The sequence below is a fragment of the Elephas maximus genome, chromosome 19 (assembly GCF_024166365.1).
Source record: "Elephas maximus indicus isolate mEleMax1 chromosome 19, mEleMax1 primary haplotype, whole genome shotgun sequence".
NCBI classification, from domain to species: Eukaryota; Metazoa; Chordata; class Mammalia; order Proboscidea; family Elephantidae; genus Elephas; species Elephas maximus.
In genome coordinates, this window is record NC_064837.1 from 55,093,835 (window position 1) to 55,117,274 (window position 23,440).

At 56.0% G+C, this 23,440-nt stretch overlaps 1 protein-coding gene across 1 annotated transcript in view; it reads right to left on the reverse strand.

The window, feature by feature from the left end:
• SCN4A (sodium voltage-gated channel alpha subunit 4) overlaps positions 1–23,440 on the reverse strand; it is a 28,646-nt gene continuing 5,206 nt past the window's right edge. Inside the window, exons 7-24 of the mRNA XM_049859384.1 lie at positions 23,140–23,203; positions 22,757–22,898; positions 21,836–22,045; positions 21,079–21,232; positions 18,874–19,112; positions 16,900–17,073; positions 15,942–16,298; positions 10,496–10,975; positions 8,188–8,329; positions 7,314–7,468; positions 6,583–6,756; positions 5,919–6,041; positions 4,256–4,534; positions 3,912–3,965; positions 3,512–3,649; positions 3,191–3,295; positions 2,242–2,512; positions 1–1,394 (exon numbers count right to left, since the gene is read on the reverse strand). Of these exons, the coding sequence (XP_049715341.1) occupies positions 169–1,394; positions 2,242–2,512; positions 3,191–3,295; positions 3,512–3,649; positions 3,912–3,965; positions 4,256–4,534; positions 5,919–6,041; positions 6,583–6,756; positions 7,314–7,468; positions 8,188–8,329; positions 10,496–10,975; positions 15,942–16,298; positions 16,900–17,073; positions 18,874–19,112; positions 21,079–21,232; positions 21,836–22,045; positions 22,757–22,898; positions 23,140–23,203 (4,487 nt within the window). The 3' untranslated portion in view covers positions 1–168. The remainder of the gene's footprint in view (positions 1,395–2,241; positions 2,513–3,190; positions 3,296–3,511; positions 3,650–3,911; positions 3,966–4,255; positions 4,535–5,918; positions 6,042–6,582; positions 6,757–7,313; positions 7,469–8,187; positions 8,330–10,495; positions 10,976–15,941; positions 16,299–16,899; positions 17,074–18,873; positions 19,113–21,078; positions 21,233–21,835; positions 22,046–22,756; positions 22,899–23,139; positions 23,204–23,440) is intronic.

A 23,440-nucleotide genomic window follows, 5' to 3' on the forward strand; every position in this document is an offset into this window, starting at 1 on the left:
GGCCTGGGCGGGGGGCAGGTGCTTGGGCCTGGGGGTCAGCCCCAGCATGGCCAAATCTTGCCCCCCAAGAGGAAGTCCCATATTCAAAGTCCTGCTCCTTCAGCATGCAGGCAGCATGGGTTACTTGTGGGATTGTGCCAAGGCTCAGCTGGTCACTTCTGCTGCCTGCTAGACAAGAGACTCTTTGACCCCTGGGCGCACTGGCTGCCCCAGTGGTTGAGAGGGAGGATGACCAGTGTCTGAAGGGCCAATAGGTGCGAGCCCCATGGCAGGTCTGGTGTCCTCTGTTGAGGGCTTCTTCTCATCCTTACTTTGCACGCTGCTGTTCCCATTGTCATGGCCATACATCTGGTTCATGGTGTTGGCGATCATCCCCTCCTTCTCCGGGGCCCCCTCCCCATTGCCATCCTGGCTGTGGCGATACATGTAGGATGCCTGCTTCACAGAGCGCTGGAGCAGGTGCCGGCGGTATGCCCTCTGGATCTTGATGGCGCATACCTCCTCATGCTTCCTCTTGAGGGTGGTGGTGATGGGCTCGTAGGACACCTTGGAGGGGTTGGCCGCCATGAACTTCTCCTCCATGGTCTGTTTGAGGGCATCCATTTCCCCAGAGTCTCCCAAGACTTCTTTAGTCAGTGCAAAGAGGATGTCCAGGCAGTGGATCTTGTCCCCTGGCACCATGGGCAGGTCCAGTGTGATGAGCTTGATCTTGTTGGGCTTAGCAATCCTAAGTGGATCCTGCAGGGTGTCCACGAAATCAGAGAGGCGGCTGTAGGCAATAAACTGTGTGGCTTCAGGGTCAAACTTCTCCCACGTCTCATAGAACATCTCGAAGTCATCCTCACAGAGGGGCTCACTGCTCTCTTCAGTGGCCACATTGAAGTTCTCCAGGATGATAGCAATGTACATGTTGACCACAATGAGGAAGGAGATGATGATGTAGCTGCAGAAGAAGCAGATGCCAATGGAGGGGTTGCCGCAGTCACCTCTGACACTGGTGCCCGGGTTCTCTAGCATGGGGTCACAGTCAGGGGGCCCACTGTTGAGGATGGGGTTGAGGAGCCCATCCCAGCCAGCTGACGTGGTGATCTCAAAGAGGCAGATGATGCTGTTGCCAAAGGTCTCAAAGTTGAACATGTCATCGATGCCTGACTCTTTCTTGACATAGGCAAAGTTGGACATGCCGAAGATGGAGTAGATGAACATGACCAGGAAGAGGAGGAGACCGATGTTGAAGAGGGCAGGCAGTGACATCATGAGGGCAAAGAGCAGCGTACGGATGCCCTTGGCCCCACGGATCAGCCGCAGGACGCGCCCAATCCGAGCCAGGCGGATCACACGAAACAGCGTTGGTGACACGAAGTATTTCTGGATCAGTTCGGAGAGCGCCAGGCCTGCAGGGAGGACCTAGTGAGAACCACAGCCTCAGGGTGGGATGCTGGGTCAGGGAATGGGGGCATGGGTTCAAGCCCAAAGCAGGACTGGCCTGTGTGATTTTCCCTAGAAGGGATCAGTAGAGGCTCAACCCTCAGACCACAGCCCAAATGACCTGACCTATTAGGCTGGCCTCTCCCAGAGGTCTTGGTGTCAGGGGCTACATCTTTGCCCTAACCTAGTTAGAGGGGGAATATGCCAAAGTTGATGGGGTGAGGGTAAGGCCTATTCTTAAATCTGTGTTCAGATGTCATAGATAAGAGAAGAGCATGTATGCATGTGTGTGTACAGTTATGTGACTATAGGCGTGGTACTAAACTTGTTTGTGACTCAGTTCCCTCATCTGTAAAATGGGGGCAATAACAGTACCTGTATCATGGCATAGTTATGAACAATTAGTGAGATAATGCCTGTAAAGTGCATAGCACAGTGTCAACCTATATAGTAAATGGTAACTAGTTGCTATAATTACATGCTGTAATTAGGTGCATGGCTTCTCCAGTGTGTTTATATACTGGAACAGTGCATTTATTTTTTTCACTAAATACATGGCACATGAGTGTGCATCTATTGGTCAGGTAAAATGTGTTTCTCGAGGTGTATTTATGTGCGTGCAGGTGATAGGTTGCCTGTGAGCCCACCCTTGTGTGAACTCTGTGCGTAAGTGTGAATGCCGGGTGTGTGTGTGTGTGTTTGGGAGAGTGCCAGGTGCACAAGCAGGTGCGTGTACATGAGAAGAAAGCACTAAGTATTCCTGAGTTGCTCAGCCAGGCTTTGCCCTGCCCATCCCAGCCTGGCCCTGCTCACCCACAATGGACAGGATGACAACCACAAAGTCGAAAATATTCCAGCCGACGGTGAAGTAGTACTGGCGCAGGGCGAGCATCTTGAGCACACATTCCCCCGTGAAGATGACGATGAAGATCATATTAATGTTGTACAGGATGTCCACCTTGAGCTGGCTCTGGTCGTCCGTCTCCACCATCATGGTGACCATGTTGAGGCAGATGAGGATCATGATTGTGATGTCAAATGCCTGCTTCGTCACAAGGTCATACAGCATGCCCTGGATCTTGTTCTACAGCATGGATAGGAGTGCAAGGATGCACATGTGTGGAAATGGGCAATGGGGGTCCAGGCCCAGACAGACATGGACAGGCAGGAGGCACAGGATGACAGCATGACAGAGGGAGAAGAGAGAGGCGAGATAGGGAGGAGGTGTCAGAACTTTTGGTGGAGTCTGCCAGGGAGGGGAGGGGTAGCTGGGTTCTCTGATGGGTCTGGGACTAGTTTCTTCTATGGAGTCCTTGGGCATCTCTCTTACTCTGAGGGCCTTCCTCCCCTCAAGGTCTCCCAGCTCCCCATTACCCTTCTCCCAAAGTCATTGCTCACTGTGGAAAGTGTCTGGACATTCTCTTTCTCCCCCTTCTAGAGGCCCTTGCCCCAGAGACAGAGGCACTGAGGGTCCCAGGTGAGGCAGTGGATGGACAGTGGGGGGCTGTGCAAGGATGAGAAAAGGGTGAACTAGTGGCTAGAGCTCATCAGGTTCTGCTTAGTCCACAGGGCCCTTTGTGTAGATTACCAAGAACACCCCTTCTTGCAGGTGGGCCCAGCCTCACACCAAGGACACAGCCTGGTGGGCAGAGCACAGGCTGCATTTGACCACCATCATTCCTCTCAGGGACAATATGTACAGGTGCTTGTATAGGCTATGGCCTGGCCTGGCTGCAGGAGGAGGGGCCCAGAGCGGCAGTACCTGGGGCCGGGGAATTGGTTTTTGAGGCTTCTTGGAGCCCAGCTTCTTCATGGCATTGTAGTATTTCTTCTGTTCTTCCGTCATGAAGATGTCTTTCCCTCCAAGGTATAATGGGATGGCGTCCATAAGGTTGGGGTAGGGAGGCCACTTTTTGGCCCCCTAGATGTCCCTACCTCAGGGACCACCCTTATAGCAGCCCCCCACCCCTGCAGAGGGGCCTAGAAGGAAGGGGGAAGAGTGTCCTGGAGGGGTCAGAGATGGAAGGGTGAGGAGAAGGGGGAGGGAGCCTGAGAGGGAGGGTAGGCTGGACTGGATACTCATCTTCTTCTTCTGCTGGTTGAAGTTGTCAATGATGACGCCAATGAAGAGGTTGAGGGTGAAGAAGGAGCCAAAGATGATGAAGATGACGAAGTAGAGGTACATGTAGATGTTCACTTCGTATTCTGGCTGTTCCTCCTTCTGCAGGGCCACAGGACAGGACGCGGTGCAGTGGGGTTGGCTGCACACACTGGCCTCTCCCTGCTCCCCCATCACACTGTAGGCAGGACAGGCCTGGGCCCAGAAGGTGGACCCCCTCCACCCTCAGGCTGCCCGGGTCTCTGGGGCGCCTGAGGAGGTGACATGGTGGGGTGGGGATAGGGCAGAATGTGCTGCTGTGTCTCCAGACTGAGTCTGCTCCCTGCTTTTACTCAACAGTCACATCTCAGCGACCCCCACTCACCTCCCGGGAGTCCACAGCTGCATACATGATGTCCATCCAACCTTTGAAGGTGGCCTGAGAGAGTGCAGTTGGGGTGTGAGAGGGAGGGGGCTTCTCCTCACTTCCATCATCCATAAGTTTTCCTCCCCTCTCCAGCCTGGGCCTCCCCAGAGGCTGCCTGCCCAGAGCCCCACTGGGCAGGCATCAAATAGAGCCCAGAGAGGCCTACAGACCATCTCAGAGACCCAAAGCCCTGGGAACAGGGAGGATAAACTCCTAACAAGGAGCAAGAATGGACCTAGGTGTAATGAGAGGACTGGGGCACCTCCATCTCAGTTCAGTGCAGGGTCAGACGTGGCACTCACCACCTGCAGGAGGGAGAGGTAGCCCAGGCCCACGTTGTCGTAGTTGACCTTGACATTGAGCCAGCGGACCTGACCCGTGTGCATCAGGCTTTCGCACTCAGACTTGTTGTTAACCTCGGAGATGTCGAACCTCTCAGAGGTGGTGGTGTTGATGCAGTAGTAGAACTTGCCGGCAAACAGGTTGACCCCCATGATACTGAAGATGAGCCAGAAGATAAGGCAGACGAGCAACACGTTCATGATGGAGGGGATAGCTCCTAGGAGGGCATTCACCACCACCTGGGGGCCAGGGGAGAGGGTCACGACCAGACCCTTGTCCAGGCGGGTGGGGGAGACCCAGTCCCCACCTACACACTAACCAGGGGACTAGGCAGAGCTGGGCACTGTTACTCAAGGTAGGCTTCCTAGAGTGGGGCCAGTCTGAGCCAGGGCCTAGAGGGGGAGAAGTCGGTGCTTGTGTGTGTGTGTGCGGCAGTAAGGGGCGGTCTGGTGGTCAGGGAGGGTTCTCTGCTTGGCTGGAGGCTTCTCTGGAAGCAGCCTGGCTACGGGTCACCAAGCAGGAGACAAACACTCCTCCCTCAGCCCCCATAGGAAACTTGGCCCATGTGACCCAGCCCCCTGTTTATCTGCTTACAGGATTAGAGACATAAACCCAGGCCCAGGAAACAAGCCATTGGGGTCTTCAAAGCGGCAGGACCCCTGGGTTGGAGCCCTGTCCCCCAGCATTCCTGGGAACACAGGCCAACCTCACTATTTCAGACTGGGCTGAATCTGAGAAGGGCCCATATTCAAGGAGAAGCTGTTTCACTGCCTCCAGACAGAGTGGGTGGCACTGCCTGGCAATGCTCTGGGGAGTTCTATTCCGGGCTGGGGCACTAACAAGGTGTGTAGCCATGGGCAAGCCATTTCCCCTTGGTCAGGAGACTGCCTTGGCTCTGGGGGTCAGAGGCCCAGGCATGGCTGGCCCCTTGAAGGAACAGGAAGGAGCCTCTTGGGCAGAGCACACTGCTGGGCACAACCAGTTACCTCACAGGCTTTATGCCTGAAGCAGGTTTGTTCCCAGCAGTCCTTTCTTTGCTGGGGAAGCCCCCTTTGTCTTCCCCAAACCCTGTGTTTACCTGTCACTTCCGTTCTAAGGGGCCCGAGGAGATCCTCTCCACCTCAGCATGACCCGAGCTTGAGGGGGCAGGCTCAGTGCTGGGGTGCAAACACCTTCCCACTTGCTCAGGCCTCAGAGCCCTGGGGGCCCATGCTAAGATTGGGGAGTGATACCCATAAACCCACAGTCACCCAGAACCCACAGTCACCCAGAACCCACAGATCTGCTTTCCTTCCTCCTCCTCCTCCCTGCCCCGATGTGTCACCCTGGCTCCTGGGTGCTGCTGCAGCTTCTGCTGCCCCCCAGTGGCACAGATAAACTGATACAGGCTGGAAAGAGGGGCTGGGGCGGGAATGAGGTAGGCAGGGGGTGGGCCAAGGGCACAGCATGTGGGAGGATATCTCCAGCGTGCTCAAAACCAGGCCTTTTGCAGGGCAATTGGTCTGAGCCCTTGTCTCCCCCTAGTGACAGCCAGAGTACAGACATGCTCTACCCTCCACCCCATCTTGTGGGCGGCTGACCCCTCAACTCAGCGTCCTACATAGAGCTTCTGTCAGCACCCACCCTCATGCCCTCGAATCGGGACAGTGCCCTCAGGGGACGCAGGGCCCGAAGCGTCCGCAGGGATTTGATGGGTCCCAGCTCCGAGTAGCCCAACCAGTTGGCCACCAGGCTGATGATGGAGACCTGCAAAGGGGGGTGTCAGTGAGTACAGGACCCCCAGCCTCCCCCAAGCCCAGAGACACAGTCCCTGGGCCCATGTGAGGTCTTCCAGGATTCCCAGCTCTAGGGCGTCTTCCCCAGGTCCCTCCCCAGCAGGTGGCCCTGTCTAGTGGAAACAGCAGCCCTGGAGCCTGGCCTTTATCTAAGCAATGGCATTGATTAACTGGGGATGATGGCAGATGTGAGGGATGATCAGAGAGGATATGAAAATGCCCCACAAATATCAGTGGGCATTGACAGTAACCCTCTTACTTGCCATCTTGCCTAAGACCCCCCACTCCATCCTCTTGGAAGAAATAAAACATTTCCTTAGGAAGGCTTCCCCAGTCCCTTGCACCCTGCAGGCTTCTCTGTATTCAAGTAAACCAGGAGGCCAGTCTGAAGGGGCAGTGCTGATCCAGGGGTCTGAGCCACTATGCAACTTCTGTGGCCTGGGCTCCCTAAGACCCTGGCCACACTGACAGTCTCTGGGTCTAGCTGGGGACCCAGGGCTGGGAGGGCTCACATCAACGATGAGGAAGTCAAGCCAGCACCAGGCGTTGGTGAAGTACACCTTGAAGCCATAGGCCACCCACTTGAGCAGCATCTCAATGATGAAGATGTAGGTGAAGACCTTGTCAGCGTATTCCAAGATGGTGCGAATGACGGGCCGCTGCTCGATGTGGATGTCCTCGAAGGCCTGGGGGCACCAGTATGACCAGGGGCAGCCAGAGGCAGGAGGCTGAGGCAGCAGCCACGGGCCCTACCCTGCCTGATGCTGCTGGCTCCCAGAGGTCTGCCATGGGGTCAGACCAGGGGGCAGGCTATTGGCATCTCCAGGCTAACCCTCCCTGCCCCCTTCAGGGGATGAAACAGCCTCCCGACTGGGAGCAGTCTCTCAGCTCCCCTTCCCCAAGCCTAAAAATAGCAATACTCAAGAGTCTGCTAGAGCTTCATCCTGTTCCCCCCACTTGTCCCAGATTTCCCAGGACTCTCTCTACATTCCCCCTGGAATGGTGGGGGTGCACACACCGTCAGAACCCACAGAACGAGGAAGGCCCACCTGTTGCTTTAAGGCAATTAGTGGATTCTGTACCATATCCTGATACTACAGGTGAGTTCCTTTAGACCCTCTGGGTACGGAACTGACCAGGTGGCATCCCTCCTGTGTTGTGGGAAGGACAAAGCCCCAGGAGAAACTGCTTGGGCCTGGGGCCTGCCTCTGCCCACACCCCATCCCCCCGGGGTGTTGCCTACCAAGGCCCCGCTGCTGAGCAGGATCATGAAGACAATGAAGGTCTCGAACCAGTTGTGCTCGACAATCTTGAAGCAGGCCCTGCGGAGGGTCCACCATTTCTTCCCGTGGCCCTGAGAGATGTCCACATAGAGGCAAGGGAAACGCTGGACACAGGCTGAGAGGGAGGGGGCGGGTACCTCGTCAAGGCCTGGGGGCTGCCGCTGGGTGCCCAGACGGCATGTTTCCACCAGCCTTCCTAGATGTCCCCTCACTGCCCCGACCCAGGATCCCTTCTCCTGAGACCTGGCTCCGTCTGGGATGGGTGGGGAGTGGGTGGGCAGGATGGAGGGCCAGCCCGTCCACTCACCATGGGGCCTCAGGCCTGGCCTCTGCTGCACACTCTGCCAGGGGTGGACGTGAGAGGGGGTCAGAAGCACAGGCCGCCAGCCCAAGTGCTGTAGCCATCTATTGTCCCCGTCCTCTCCCTCCTCCCCCAGGCAGCCTTCACTGCCCAGAACAGGCCCTTCAGCTAAATGCTTCCTCCATGGCTGCTCCTGAAGGGCTGGGCAGGCCTCTCTTGGGAGAGGAAGATGAGGAAGAGGATGGCAGTTTTAGCTGCCTGCACTCCTGAGGGCTTTGCATGGAATCTGCACAGCAGCTTCGGAGGCAGGCACCCCATCACCCTACCTACATGCACACACACTGTGGCTCAGGGCACAGTTGGGAGGCTCTGTGGCTCTGACACCCCCAGCACGCCGAGGGCCGTATTCTCCCAGGTGAGGTGGGGGAAACAGGCCCTGGCACAACTTTGGTGATGCATGTGTCCCTGGGGTGGTTGCTCCCTTCCGGCCTTTGGCATGGCAAGGTGGGGTATGGCTTATAGCAGGCTCTCACCTTCAGTGAAGCACTCCTCAGGCTGCTCCCCCTCAGGGTTCTCCTCAGCCTGCTCCTCGGGGTCCTCCTCGGGGGGCTTGTAGTCAGCCGTGCTGCAGACAGAGGAGTTTCCGTCGTAGAGGGGCTGTATCTGCGGCTGCTTCTGAGGGTCGGGGGTGCAGATGGAGATGAGAATGGGAGACAACAAGGGAAAGGAGGTAGAGGGGGTGGGGCAGACCAATTCATTCATTCCTTCATTCTTCCTTTGCTTCGGCCCTGGATATATCTACCCTGCCTGGCACTGTGACCCAGGTGGGGTGGTCCCACCTTCATGGAGCTTCCTTTCAGAGGGAACGGGGCGAGGCCTGGGAAGGGCAGGCAGAGCAGAAGGGCATGGAGCCCATGAGGTTCCAGAGGGGCCTGGAGAAGAGCACGGTGGGGCTGGCTCAGCGGGGCTGGGGGCTGGGGGTGGCATGGGGGGGCAGAGGTACTTTAGAGGGGGACAGAGTGTGAAGAGGGGGCCAAGATGGAACTGGGGTGCCGCAGCCCGAAAAAATGGGCATGTGGTGACCCCAAGGTCTGAGCCCTCACACCCCCAGGATCTGTTTGGCTGAGGAATCCAGGAAGGATGGAAAATGTTCCCCAGCCAAAGCTCCTGCCCGGCACCAAGGGAACCTGATCAGGGTGGGGGTGGGGGTGGGGGTGGGGTGGGGGAGGCTGGTGCTCGGCCTGGCCAGGCCTCCTCCCACCTCCTCCTGGGGCTGTCCCAGGCTGGTTTCTGGGCCCCAGCTTCCACTCGGCAGGGGACCCCTTCATGGCTGGGAATGAGGCCCCTGAAGAGGAAGACAGAGGAGGAGCAGGTCAAGAGGGCAGCTTGGGGCAGCTCTGGGTCCAGAGTTGTGGTGGGGGACCTTGTTCGAAGTTAAACGGAACGGGAAACTGAGGCACAGAATGTTAAGTCAACCAGGGCATTCACTGAGCCACTTGCCCTGCCTGTGTACCCCAACTTCCATAAATAATTCCTCTTGGAGCCATGCTTGTCTCCCTTTAAAGAGTCCCCAGGCCCCCTCCCCTCCCAGAGCCTTGGACCTGGTGCTCTCCGGCCCCTCCCCCACCCATGTCCCTCTTATCGAGGTCGGAGCCACTGGCCACATCTCCGAGGGTATTTATAGCTGGGCTGGCACTCGTTCCCCTGGTAAACCAGCACACCACATATTTGGGGGGAATAAGGAGTCAAGAGTTTTCAGGGTAAAGTTCATTCAGGTTCCAGTTCCCAGTCAGGCCCAGGGCTGATCGGTGGGGAGGGTGGGGTCTCTGTTCTTTCCTCCCCTGCCAGAGCTGGAAGGTGGGTGAGGGGGGCTCAGGTCAGCCTGGGCCCTGCTGATCCTCCCTGAGGATGAGCAGCAGGGCCCCAGCCTCATCCCTGGTTTCAGCCGCCCTTGTTCCAGGCCCCTCCCTAGTCTTGCAGGGGAGGAGCTAGAGAAGGGAGCATCTCAGCCCAGCAGCAGCCCCCCCGAACAGGCTAGGGCCCTGAGGCTTCACCCTGCTCCCATTGCCCCCTGGGGCCCTCTCCTCAGAGTCTCAGGACTGGCACCTTGGCCCACACTGGGAAGTTGAGACAAGCCCTAAGTGGATCTAGGCAAGAACCAGTGATGGTGATGTAGATTAAGCAGGAGTTTAAAACCCCGGAGGAGAAGTTAACAGAGGCCTCTTGGGTCCCTGCGTGGTGCAAATGGTTAATTCACTTAGCTGCTAACCGAAAAGTTGGAGGTTCTAGACCACTCAGAGGCATCTTGGAAGAAAGGTCTGATGATGATCAGTGTACTCCCTAAAGATCAGCCACTGAAAATCCTGTGGATCACAGTTCTACTCTGACACACACGGGGTCACCATAAGTCAGGGTCAGCTCAAGGGCAAGTTTTTTTCTTGGGTCCCAGTCCTGGGGCTGAGGTACCATAGGTAATTGCGTCCTGTCCAAGAGCGCCACCTGCTGGTGAGTGAGGGCCATGAGGGCCTGGATCAGCCAGAGTTGTGGGGACTGGCGTGAAGGAAGGAAACCAGAGTTTCAGAGCCGGCAGGTCCGATCTTAATAGTCAGGTTAATAACAACTGTCACTATTTACAGAGCGCTTACTACGTGCTTTACACGCACAGCTCACCTACTGTTCGCTGTTCACGACGACGCCACGAGGTAGGTACCATTACTCCATTTTACAGATGGAGGAACCGAGGCTTGGAGAGGTTTTGTGACTTGCCCAAGCGCACACAAAAATGTGAATCTAGGTCTACCTGACCCCTACCCCTTAAGCCAGGCCCTGCAACGGGCTCACCTTGCCATCCTCAGGCTCCGAGAAGGTGTCAGTCTCCTCTTCTGTGGGCATCTCCAGGTCCGACTCCTCAGAGGCGATGGGCACCTGAATGGTCAGGTAGGGGTTGTTGATGAAGTTGAGGTGGTCCAGCTCGACGCTGGTGGGAGAGCTGTCAGGCAGGCCCATGTGGTTCAGGATGTGATCGTCCTTTTTCAGGTCCTTGTCTCCCTCCTCAGGCGGCGGCTCCTTCTTCTCCTCCTCAGGGGCACTCTCCCCAGCCTCCGCTGCCTCGCAGGGCTCCCCGAGGCTGAGCATGATCTCCTTGGGGCTCAGGACCTTGCCGTGCACCAGGCCCAGGAGGAAGGCCTTGGTGAAGGCGACGCCCCACTTGATGCGCCCGATGGCGATCTGCAGGTTGTTCATCTCGCCGTCCTCGTCTGAGGCCGCCAGGCTGTCTGCGCTGAAGGAGCTCAGCAGCAGGGCCAGGAACAGGTTCAGGACCTGGACAACAGGCATTATGGAGCCTCAGCTCAGCCTCTGGTTCCCTGGGGGTGCCACCTTGAGCCAGCACGAGGGGCGCAGGCCTACAGGTCAGACCTACCTCATGCTAAACTTTTAAAAGGAAGACATGACTTTGCTGGATCCTCACAACTGCCTGTGGAGGCGGTGCCTGTTATTATCATCTCCACTTTTCAGATAAGGAAACTGGGGCCTGGGCAAATGACATGACTCTGCCCAAGGCTGAGGCAGAATTTGGCACACTGTGTGATGGGGGACTCTTATGATACCACCTCTGTCCTCCACCTCCACTACTGGGGACACAGAACGAGAAGAGGGTTCAGGTTTTTAGGACTTATCGGGATCCTTTACCTCGATCCTTCTTTTCCTCATCTGTTAAATGGGACTTTTAATCGACTCAGTGTTCCCTAGGACTCAGATACCTGTCCCCTATTTCTCTGGAAGTGGCGTTTGACCTACTGCTATTCAACTCCTTTTCTCCCCTTTGGGGTTCCTGGTTACCTTCTCACACCCCTACTAGAAGGGATTTAAGAGGCCACTGATCCACCTCCCCATCCCCCCCCTTGATTTTCCACCAGACATCTACTGAGCTGCTGCCACCGTGTACAGGAGTGAGCAGCCTCAGGGAGTCACAGACCAGTAGAGAGAAAGACATTGGGTCAAATACAATTCAGTGTGTCTGTACAGCCGTATAGACTGGGGAGGGAGCCCTGGTGGCGAAGTGGTTAAGTGTTTGGCTGCTAACCAAAAGGCTGGGTGGTTCAAACCCACCAGAAGCTCTCTGGGAGAAAAGACCTGGTGATCTGCTCCTGCCAGAAAGATTATAGAGTAGGAAACCCAATGGGGCAGTTCTACTCTGTCTTATAGGTTTGCTATGAGTTAGAATCGACTTGACGGTACACAGCAACAACATAAATTGGGGTGCACAGGCTTTGAAACCACACTGCCTGGGTTTGAACTTCAGTTTACTAGCTGTGTGTTCTGGGGCAAGTCACTTCACCTTTCTCTGCCTCAGTTTCCTCACCTGTAAAATGGGGATAATTATAGTACCTCCTTCCTCACAATGTTGTTAGATTAAGTGATCAATACAACTGTGGCACACAGTAGGTGCTCAAAACAAGTTGGCTGTTATTATGTGTGCAATAATAAATAGAAAGCCATACAACATACAGGGAAGAGTTTGTTCAACTCTGAGGCCAGCTCCCTCATTTTATGGATGAGGAAACTGAGTCCCAGAGAAGTGGAGTGACTTGCCCTAGGACACACAGTATAGTCAAGACTAGAACCCAGGCTTCCAGTTATTGCACAATTTTAGGGGGCTAAAATATGAATTGAATGGTACCCCCAGAGGTATGTAACACAGCAGCCCTGCCTCTCACAAGTCTACCCCTCCCTGGGCAGTGGGGAAGAGGATGAAGGGTGGCTGGGGTGAGGGGTGCCCTGGCTTCTGTCAGCCAGAGGCAGAACCAGGTTCTTACTCTGTGGGGGGGCCTGGTGCGGGGCTAGGTGTGTGAGTGGGTATGAGGGAGTAGAGGAGCCAGTACGTGAGAATCTGCTAACCTTGACCATCTCTTTTGTGTGTCTCTCACTTTCTGGCTTTCACCAGTGTCCTCTAAGTTTGTTTCATCATTGTCTTAACTACCATGTTAGCATAATATCTCAAAAAATATTTAAATCCTCTGAGGGTGATTCTTCTCCCTGGGCTCTCTATCTGTCTTTTGCCCCCCACCAAAGTTTGATGGTCTGTCTTTCCTTTTCTCGGGCGGGAGGCGTCCAGTTGCCAGAAACACATCTGAGATGGGAATTAGCAGGGTTTGCACACGGCTCTTGCCTGGGACAGAAATAGCCGCCCAGGCAAGGCAGGGGGTGGGGGACAGAGGGGAGGGGGACAACGTTATGCTCCCCTGAGGGCTCTGTGGGGTGGGTTATGTGTAACCTAGTCACTTCCTTTTGTTCTTCACAATAGCCTGGAGGAAGTGCCCAAGTGCCATGGCTGCAGGGGGCACGGGTCCCCACACTCCCTGGCAGGACGCCCTGGTGCCTCTTGGCAGACGTGCTTCCCTGAGGCCTGGGGGTGGTGGGAGGGGACGGTGCCCAAGGAGCAGGCAGTGCTGCCTCCCTCGGCCACTCCTCTCCCTCCAAATTGGGAGAGCCACAGAGCTGGGCCTGAAAAGCTTGTCAGTGGTGGCATGTGTGTGACAGGAGGGTGGGGTGAGGGGCCTGGCATGCACAGTGGCAGTGTGGTGCAGTGGTTATGGACTTGAGCCAGCCTGCTTGGGTTCAGAGCCTGTGCATGTTACTAATTCACCTCCCTGTGCCTTTGTTTCCTCATCTATAAAATGAAGATGTGATACCACGGCTCTCAGAGGGTAGTTGTGAGGATTAAATGAACGAGTACACAGAGTGCTCAGAATGCTGGGTAAACGCTAAAGGAATGTCAGCTCTCATCAGTGTTATGTGTGGCGTGGACGTTACCATTACTGCGATTATAGCTCTTGGTGCTGCTGTTACTACTGGAGTTATACTGACTCAGGCTCCCGTCCCAGGTCAGTTTCTCCCTGTGTGGTTCCGGGCAGGGAAGCATGGGTTGTGGAGATAATGTAACGGTCTCACAGGGTTATTGAGTGGATTAGGGATAATGCACTTAAAGCCCCTTGCACAGGGCCAAGCGTGTGGCAGGAGCCCAAAACCCAGGAGCAGTTATATTGATGGCTGGTACCTAAAAGATGCCCCCAGCACCGTCCTACCCCAGCGCCCCTGTAATATTTGAACTTGCTTGACCACAAGCATCGTGTAATCCTCACGACCACCCAGTGAAGTAAGTCACCACTGTTATCAACCCATTTTCCAGATGAGAAAAATGAGGCTCAGAGAAGTCAAGGCTCATGACTTCCCATCAGTAAGTGGCAATGTGGGGGCTTGAAATGCTTTGGAGTTCACACACACAGAGACAGAGCCTTCCTGAAGACCCCCTCAGTCACTCCCATGCCCTTAACCTTACATTTGCAACCTTTCGCTCAGCACCTGTGACCCACCCCCCCACTCCCCACCCCCAGTCCTGCCCCAAAGTTCTGGCCGGGCACCTTCCCTCTCTCCCCTCTCGCTAGGGACAACCAGTCTGGGTTCCTTCTCTCTTGCTGTCCCTGGGGGCTCGGAACCAATGCCCATCATCTCTTCCTGCAGCCCCAACCCCCTGCCGGGTCCCTGCCCCCAGCTGGAGCTCAGTGATATCTGAGAAGCGCTGACCCAGCAGCCCAAGGATTCCACAGACCTTTTCAGAACGTGGAGACGGGCGTCTTCCCACCCCATTGCCCAGGGCAGCGCCCAGCTACCGCAGGGGGGCAGCCGGGTGCAGCGCTGCGGGCCCTGGCAGGATGACTCCCCGCCCACCTCAAGAAGGGGAGGAGCCAGGTCTGCACGGAGAGGAGAGACGCCTTCGGGGCCCTGGCCACAGAAAGGCCGGTCAACTGGACTAAGGCCCCAGCCCTGTTTCTCATTAGCCCCTGCCCCTTACCTCCCTGCCCTGCTCCTGCCCCACGTGCTGAGCCCTGAACCACAGAAAGTGGCAGGATGGGTGTAGTTTATGCCACTTCTGGATTCTCCAACACCTGGGACTGATTCCTTTTTTTTTTTTTTTTTTTAGAGTCCCAGGGACAGAGGAAGGTAAGAAGAGGGAGGAGGACAAGAGGCCCAGCAGTTCCTGGATACCAACCCTGCTGTGCCTTTTTAGACACTAAATCAGTGAATCCTCCCAGCCACCCTATGAGGTCCCTATCATTTTCCATTTGCCAGTTAAAGAGCCTAGCCGGGCTCAGAACTGCGCAGTAATGGTTCCAGGTTGCACTGCTGGTGGTGAAGCGGTGGGTTAGAACACATGTCTGTCTGCCTCCAGCTATCACCTTCTTGTTGTTGTGTGCCATCAAGTCGATTTCGACTCATAGAACCCTATAGGACAGAGTGGAATTGCTCCATAGGGTTTCCTAGGCTGAAATCTTCACGGGAGCGGATTGCCAGGCCTTTTCTCCCTTGGAGCAGCTGGTGGGTTTGAACTGCTGACCTTCGGTTAGCAGCTGAGCACTTAACCATTGTGCCACCAGGGCTCCTCCAGCCATCATCTTACTTTGTCACAAATACTGGGTCTAAACAGTGCTAATCACAACGTGGTCCCTGCACCAGTGGCATCGTATCGCCCTGGCGCTTGTTAGAAATGCAGACCCCCAGGCCCCACCCCAGAGCAGCGGAATCAGGATTTCCGGGGGTAGGGCCCAGGAAGGCACTCCACTAGCAGCCAAAATGTTGGCAGTTCCAACCCACCCAGAGATGCATAGGAAGAAAGGCCTGGCAATCTGCTTCTGGAAGGTCACAGCCTTGAAAATCCTGTGGACCAGTTCTCCTCTATACACATGGGGTCCCCGTGAGTCAGAACTGACTCGACAGCAACTAACAACAAGGGCCCAGGAAACGATATTTTAAGAAGCTCCTGGGTGATTCTTAAGTAAAAAAACCAAACCCACTGTCATCAAATCAATTCCGACTCATGGCGACCCCATGTGTTACAGAGTAGAAGTGATCTCCACAGGGTTTCCTTTACTATAATCTTTATGGAAGCAGACTGCCAGGCCTTTCTTCTGCAACACTGCTGGGTGAGTTAAAATGCCAACCTTTAGGTTAGTAGTTGAGTGCAAACCATCTGCACCACCCAGGGACCTTGGGTGATTTTTAAGTACATTAAAATTTAAGAGCCATTGGATTAAACCATATAAAATTGCCACTTGGGAGATGGGGTGGCTGAAAACATCAAGCATCAGCAATTCCACACAGTTCATCCCGAGAGAACACAGACCCTAAAACGACAACTGATTTTAAAGAAAATAAAGCAATGGGCAATGTCCTGTACACTTGGGTTTCCTGGGCGAGGTTGGGAAGCCATCCAGCTGGCCTCACTCACCACAAGATTGCCGATGACCATGACCATGAGGAAGACGGTGAGGCACATGGCCTGGCCGGCCACCTCCATGCAGTCCCACATGGTCTCAATCCACTCGCCGCACAGGATGCGGAAGACGATGAGGAAGGAGTGGAAGAAGTCGTACATGTGCCAGCGGGGCAGGCTGCAGTCAGCGGCGATCTTGCACACACACTCCTTGTAGCTCTTGCCAAACAGCTGCATGCCCACCACGGCGAAGATGAACACGATGATGGCCAGCACCAGCGTCAGGTTGCCCAGCGCCCCCACTGAGTTGCCGATGATCTTGATGAGCATGTTCAGTGTTGGCCACGACTTGGCCAGCTTGAAGACCCGTAGCTGCCGGGCAGGGGGAGGGCAAGGGTGAGTGAGGCCCCGGGACCCCAGGCCCAGCCCAAGGGAGCCCCATCCTTAAGGGAAAGAACTAGTTCGAGCAGCTCTAATGCCCACACCATGCCTCTGAGTGATCTAAGACCTCAGTTTACCTCTCTATTAAATGGGGACATCCATATCCTACCACCTCATGCTCTCCGTATGTTAAAAGAAGTGCTCCTATGGGGTGGTGGAAAGAATACGAATTCAGGAGTCTCGATCTTACTACTAACGAACTTCTAGTGTCTCAGTTTTCAGGTCCGCTATATGTGGCTGAAGTCCCTACTCCAGTCCCGTCCGAGGTTGTTATGGAATCAAACCCAAATATCAGCTCCTAGGGTTGTCATTTTGCCCCTTCCCCCCAGCAGCCCTGTGTGGTAAGGAGGGAGGGCTCCTTTCTGTCTGTTGCACAGGTAAGAAAGGTTCAGAGAGGTTCAGTGTCAACCACTAGGGCAGAGGGGGACCTTACTCCCAGAACTCTGGCTTCTCCTTCTCACCCCCATGCCCACCCTCCCTAGTATGGACACTCCACCCCTCCTCAGCCCTGGGCCCTGGGGGCCTCTCGCACCAGTCGGAAGGAGCGCAGCACAGACAGCCCCTGCACGTTGGCCAGGCCCAGTTCCACCAGGCTGAGGGTGACGATGATGCTGTCGAATATGTTCCAGCCCTGCTGGAAATACTCATAGGGGTCCATGGCGATCAGCTTCAGTACCATCTCAGCCGTGAAAATGCCTGTGAAGACCTGCAGGGTGGAGTTGGGGTCCCTATCACAGAACCTGAGGGAGCACAGGGCCTTGGAAGGTTGATTCCTGCCCTACTCCTGCCTCCTGGCAGAGCTTGTGGGGGCTGAGAGGAAGGGGTCTAGACCCCTGAGAGGGGCAAGGAGTGGTATCCACACTCCACATGTGTGTGTGGTGGTGGTGGGGGAAGGGGAAGTAGAATGGCCATGCCACAGGGCAGAGGTCGGTACAACCCAGAAATGTGGATCCACCAATTTCTGGCCTTGTGACCGTGGGCAAATCCCTTAACTTCTTGGGGGCCTCGACCCAATCCTAATAGTCAACATTCATTCATTGTGGCTCACGTTATGACCTCTTTAGTAACTCAATCTCTATGAAGTTGGGAGAGATTATCACAGTCGTTTCAGAGTTAAGAAACTGAGGCTCAGAGAGGCTACATGGCTAGCTGAAAGTCATACAGTCCATTTGCCAACGAGTCAGGTCTCAAACTGAGTTCTTGGCATGCTTGGTTCACTGTCTCTACCTCTACAGCCTTTCTATCTTGGGTGGTGGGAAGTCCCAGGACCCAAAAAGTCTCCATGGACTTGGAGGTCTAGTGTATAGGCCAAAAGTGGCAAAGTTGGGATCAATGAAAAGGCCAGAGCTGCCCCCCAGCCCTGGACACAAGGATCTGAGGGCTACACAGCCCCTGAAAGTCTCCTGGGCACAGCCCCCCTCTGCCAGGCACCAGCTGCCCTGGGTCCACAGCCTGCCTGGGCACATGCTGAGCCCCTCCCAGGAGCTGTCCCTGACCATAGCAGGTGCCCAGATGGCAGTGCAGTGTGGGCAAGGGGCGGGTGGCTGGTGGGCCAAGCCCATCACACACGCCCCAGCAGCTGTGCACGGAGTCCAGAGCACACCCTTGCCCCTCCATCCCCGCCTGGCCATGGCTGCCTCGGGCACCTCCACTGGGATGGACAAGCCTGCTGCTTAGGCTGGGGAGTCCAGGGTCTCTGTCTGATTTCCATGCCACCTACCCAGCCCTCATCCTGCCCAGGTCCCAATCTCATGCCTCTCGCTGGGCTCCCCTCGACCTTGGGGCGGGAGGAGTATCTTGCCAATTTGCTGTTCTGGAAAAATTACTGAGGGAAATGGGAAGGGTGGGGCAGGGCCAGGGCTGGAAGAGGGCTTTCTCCCTTTGTCAGGCTCCACCGTGGCTGGCAACGAGGTGATAATGCTCCTAATGGGCAGGGATAAGCAGGCGGATCAGTGCATGTCAACAATAGCAGGGCAGGGATGGGCTGGATGGGGAGATGGCCTGGCCACTCAGGAGAAAACATAGCAGGCAGGGGGGTGGGGGTGGGGTGAGGCCTCCAGGGTGAGCTTCGGCTTCTTGGGCCTGAGCGTCCATGGCTATATACATGCCTCACTTGCAGGTTCCTTGGTCTCTTTCTCAGGCCCATGACGACCAGGGCATGGATGGTCTGGGACCTATGCCCCCCAGGATTCTGACCTCTGGAAGCCCAGGACCCCACCTCCACTCTTCCTGCTCCCAAATACCCTGAAACTCAAATTCCACATTCCATGGGTCAACTCATAACCTCCTTAGTAATATCAAGTCGTGTCTCCCATATACAGTGGAAATAATCCATCTGTCCCCACATGCCCCCCCCCCCAAGTAAAAGGCCCCTTGCCGTCTAATCCATTCGGACTCATAGCGGCCTCACTTGCCCCCCAGTAGTGGCCCATATTTCCACACAGCCCAGACAACCCCTCTGCTCGCCTGCCCCCGCATGACTGCCCTCTCCCCGGCCCCTCCATACCAGGTTGCCCACGGTGAGCACGTGGTCAAAGTGCTCTGTCATGGGGTAATGTTCCATGGCCATGAAGAGGGTGTTAAGCACGATGCAGATGGTGATGCCCAGGTCAACGAAGGGGTCCATGACGATCAGGTAGATGATGTGCTTGAACTTCATCCAGGGAGCGCAGCAGTTCCATATGAGCACCGTGTGGGCGCACTTGTACCACCACGGCGGGCACTTCTGGTGGGCCTCTTCCAGCTCTGGGAGTGGAGTCACAACACAGACAACCAATGAGAGTTCCCGCCCTTTCCCGCACCCCTCTCTCCTCCAGATCTTCGGTCCCACCTTCCAAGCCCCACCCTTTAGCGGCCCACACCTCAACGCAGCACCCCCTCAGCCAGGCCTACCCCAAGCCCCGCCTTTCAGTGCATCACCCTCAAGGCCCCTCCTCTATATGACCCTTCAGAGATCGTCAGTTCAAAGCTTCATCCCTGAAAGCCCCGCCCCTCAGTGCTTTGACCCTCAAAACCCTACCCCCTCTGCCAGGCCCACTTCAAGCCCCGCCTTTCAGTGCTCCACCCTCAAAGCCCCGCCCCTATAAGTCCCGCCCCATATGGCCCCGCCCCTTAAGGCCCCACCTCAAAACCCCACCCCCTCATCAAGGCCTATTCCAAGTCACGCCCCTCAGTGTTCTCCTTTAGGCCCTCCTTCTTGGCACTAACCCCGCCTCTCAGTTAGCGCTGGCCATCTGACTCCTCCCATCTCCCCCAGGGCGAGGACTTGTGATTCTGGCCTAGGAGAAGCCCTAATATCTCAGGCTGGGCCCCCCAGCGGTCCCAGGGAGAGGTGGGAGAGGGAGGCCGCTGCGGGGGGTTGGGTCCCCATTTCACCTGCTGCTGGGCAGCTCCACTCAGGGCAGACTGAGACCCCCCCACCCGAGGGCTCTCCCTCCCCACTGCGGCCCCTCCAGACTATCAGAGCCAGTCCATCCTTTGTCACCAGAGTGGCTTTCTGGAAACACGCCCTGCTCTTGCCCCCAACTCTAAAGCCCTGGGGGCTCTGTAAGGCCTACGGGATGACGCTGCTCCTTAGCCAGGCCTTTCAGGCCCTCCACCGTCCTCGCCCTGCTGTAGGCATGGCCTCGTTTAAGGAGCATCATACACTTGTGCGGTAAATAGGACTAGCGAGTCCCAGTTCATAGACGAAGAATGGGGACTGGAGCAGTGGCAGCCCCACGGAGGCCCAGGGTTGACTGCACGATTGGGGCACCCCAGGGGTGGGGGCCATCTGACCTGGCCCCCACCCAGGAATTAGTAACCTGAACCTCTCTGAGAGGCTGCAGCCGGTTCTAGTCTGATTCTAACCCTGTTCCCTTCCAGTGCTACTGCAGGTGCCCAAACACTGTCTGAACCCTGGAACACCTGGGCGGGCTCCAGCCTCGGCTGGCTGTACCTCAGCATTCGGGGCACACAGACAGACAGACATCTGGATGCCCGCCATATAGGGTCAGGTGAGATCATGCCCTTGAGAGGTTGGCAAAAAGTCCTCTAGGACCCCAAACTCCTTCCTAGTGCAAGGCAAGCTGGCCTGGGGTAGGGGACCAGATGTTCTTGAACTTCACCCACAGGGTGCAGCAGTTCCATAGTCTGTGTCAGATTTCCTTTCTTCCCTCCTCCCTCCCTTCCTTCTCTCCCTTCCTCCTTTCTTCCTCCCTTCCTCCCTCTCATCTACCCACATCCCTCCCCCCATCATTAATCGTTCAGCTCATCTAGCTGTCTATCCATTCTCCTCATGTTACCCCATCCTATTCTTCTCCTGACACTGGGGGGGAAGGGGGCAGGGATTTGGGGAATCTGTGACTCTACCTGGGCAGAATTTGTTGACATTTAACTTCTAACCAGAGGATACTTGAGGAGCAGCAGCTCCGATTTCCGGAAGGTTGAGCCTTCCTGGTTAGTATTATTAGCCTGTCCTTCCCCATTGTCTTGGCAGCCCCCAGGCCCTCCCGGAAGCCCCCAGTTTCCGCAGTGGCTGGGCCTTGCAGCCAGAGCTGGGCCAGGTGAAGCCAAAACTATATTTATCACAGCCATTTCTTCCATGCCAAGATTAAGTTACTGTCATCCTGGAGCTGGGCCTGGCTGGACCACACCCTGCTCCTTTAGGAGCCGAGTGGCCTGGATGGGCAGACAAGCAGGGTAGGATGGGCCCAGGATGCAGGGCACTCACCATCCATGGCATCCGAGACTGCACTGTCTGCGCCGCAGCTCTGCCGCGGGGGCCCCTTCTCCCCCGGGCCCGTGTCCACACTACCATTGCAGTCTTTGCCGTGGGCTGGGTCCCGATCTGCCTCCCCACCTTCCAGAGCTTGGGCGGCCTTGGCCTGCAGACCAGCAAGGGAGGCGGGCATGAAGTCCAGCTTTGAGCCGGGGGGATGGACAAATTGACCCTGGCTCCTTTTCTTGGCCTGTGCCGAGCCTAGTTGGGGGATCAGGTGAGGGCAAGGCCTAACTTCCAGGGCGAGGGTAGCAGGGAAGGGACCAGAGTGACAGAGGACCCTCAGCCCTGAAGACCCTCAACTCTGATACCCTGACAAACCCCTGCACTTGACATGATGGTAAGAAAACGGGCAGCTGCCCTTTGGGCCTCACCAGGACTCAACCTTTCCCTCAGCTCGGACCCGTGTGCTGCCCAGAAAGAATCACAAAGCCAGAGATATTTGAATTAAGGTTGATCAACTCCAGATTCTTTGTTGCAGGTAGGGAAGCTGAGGCACAGAGCAGAAAAATACCCTTTCTACTGCATGGATGTCAGCTATTCCATCAAAGCCCCTAGCCTGGGGCCTTCTGCTCCTCCTGCTTCGAAACCCCTGCCCCCTGCCCCTCCCTCACCCTCAGCCTGTCTGGGGGTAGCCAGTAGCCAAGCAGCCCAGGCTGAGGGTCAGCGAGCCCCCTGGGTCCTTGGCCTCCTCTCCCTGAGTCCAGACCTTCTCTAGTTCCTCCTGTTGCTTTTTGAACTTCTCTAGCATTTGCTGAAACTCCTCCTCTTTCTCGCGGGCCTCGGCCAGCGTGGCCTCGTTCTGTTCAGCATACGCCATGGCCACCACTGCCAGGATCAGGTTGATGAGGTAGAAGGAGCCCAGGAAAATGATGACCACGAAGAAGATCATGTAGGTCTTGCCGGCTGCTCGCAGGGTCTGGGGATGAGGGAAGAGGGGTGTCACATGGCATCCCACTTCTATTCTGCTCTCTTTTACCCACTGCTCTTTTTTCCACACCCCCATTGCCCGGAGGGGTAAACAAAGGGTTCCTCACAGAGCCTGGGGATTTGAGGACCTTTGAGGCACTGTATGGACATCCTTTACAGGCTAAACCACGTTCCAGGGAGCTTCAGAGTATACACTTGGAACCCAGACTTTCCTGATACCCTGGCTCAGAACTTTGAGGACCCCAGCCAGTCACCCCCAGATCAGAGAGTCAGGATAGAAAATGGTGAACATGGGCTTTGGGATCAGCTTGAACCCTAGCTTTGACACCTAGTAAGAGCTCCACGGATACTGGCCATCGCTGTTATTATTAACACCTTCAGTGTTAGAAACATCAGCAGGCACCAGAAGGCACTGTTGCTCCTGACTCATCCTGTCTGCCCCACAGACAGCAGAAGCTGAAATAAACGTGTTTGAGAAAAATTGAGTTTCTAATGTGCGCTACTGTGAGGACTGGGGCCCACACCTCAGCTCTTAAGGCAAAGGTGGAGAAGGAAGAAAAGGTGGCGGCTGGGATCTGGCAGGTGCCCATGTCAGAGAGCACTGAGGGATTCCCTGAAGGAGACGGCCCCTGTTGGGGGCTTGACCATCCTGAAGGGGGGTGGCTGCAGGGACAGAGGGGCAGGGTGAGGGCTGCTGTACCAGCTGGAAGAGGTTCTCCCAATAGTCCTGTGTCATGAGGCGGAAGAGAGCCAGGAAGGCCCAGCTGAAGGTGTCGTAGCTGGTGTAGCCATAGTTGGGGTTCCGTCCAGCCTTGATGCACTCATAACCCTCGGGGCAGTGCCTAGGGATGGGATGGGGGACTGGGTTTAGGGAGAGAGAGGAGATCCAAATGGGGAACAGTGATGGGGAACCCCAAGGGAAAAATCCTTCTGTTCTGCCTGTGCCCCTGAAAACAGGGAAGTGCTGCATCCATGCCCCTGGGTTTTCCCTTGCACTCCCACCCACCCCAGTTCCTTCTCCTGACTCTGCCCCTATCTCCCCAGGCCCCAGGGGTGCCTTGTTCCTTCCCCAGCTTCACTCACCCAGCGTCACTGCTGTTCCCACAAAGCAGGGCGTCGTTGGAGCCCTCCAGGAAATAATAGTTCCCTTTGGGAGTCAGAGGCCACAAAGGAGGCATGTTACCCACATGTATACACTGTGAGCACACATACCCATTTCACACCTGTGGACACGTCTGCGTGGACCATCTACACCAAATGGATGCTCCCTAGGTGCTCCTTCCTCCTCCTTAGGGCAGCCCCAAGTTCCAATACACAGAGCTGGCCTCTGGGTAGGTACCTTGCAGGTAGCTCAGCTCCAAGCTCAGTGCCTAGTGTGGTTGTT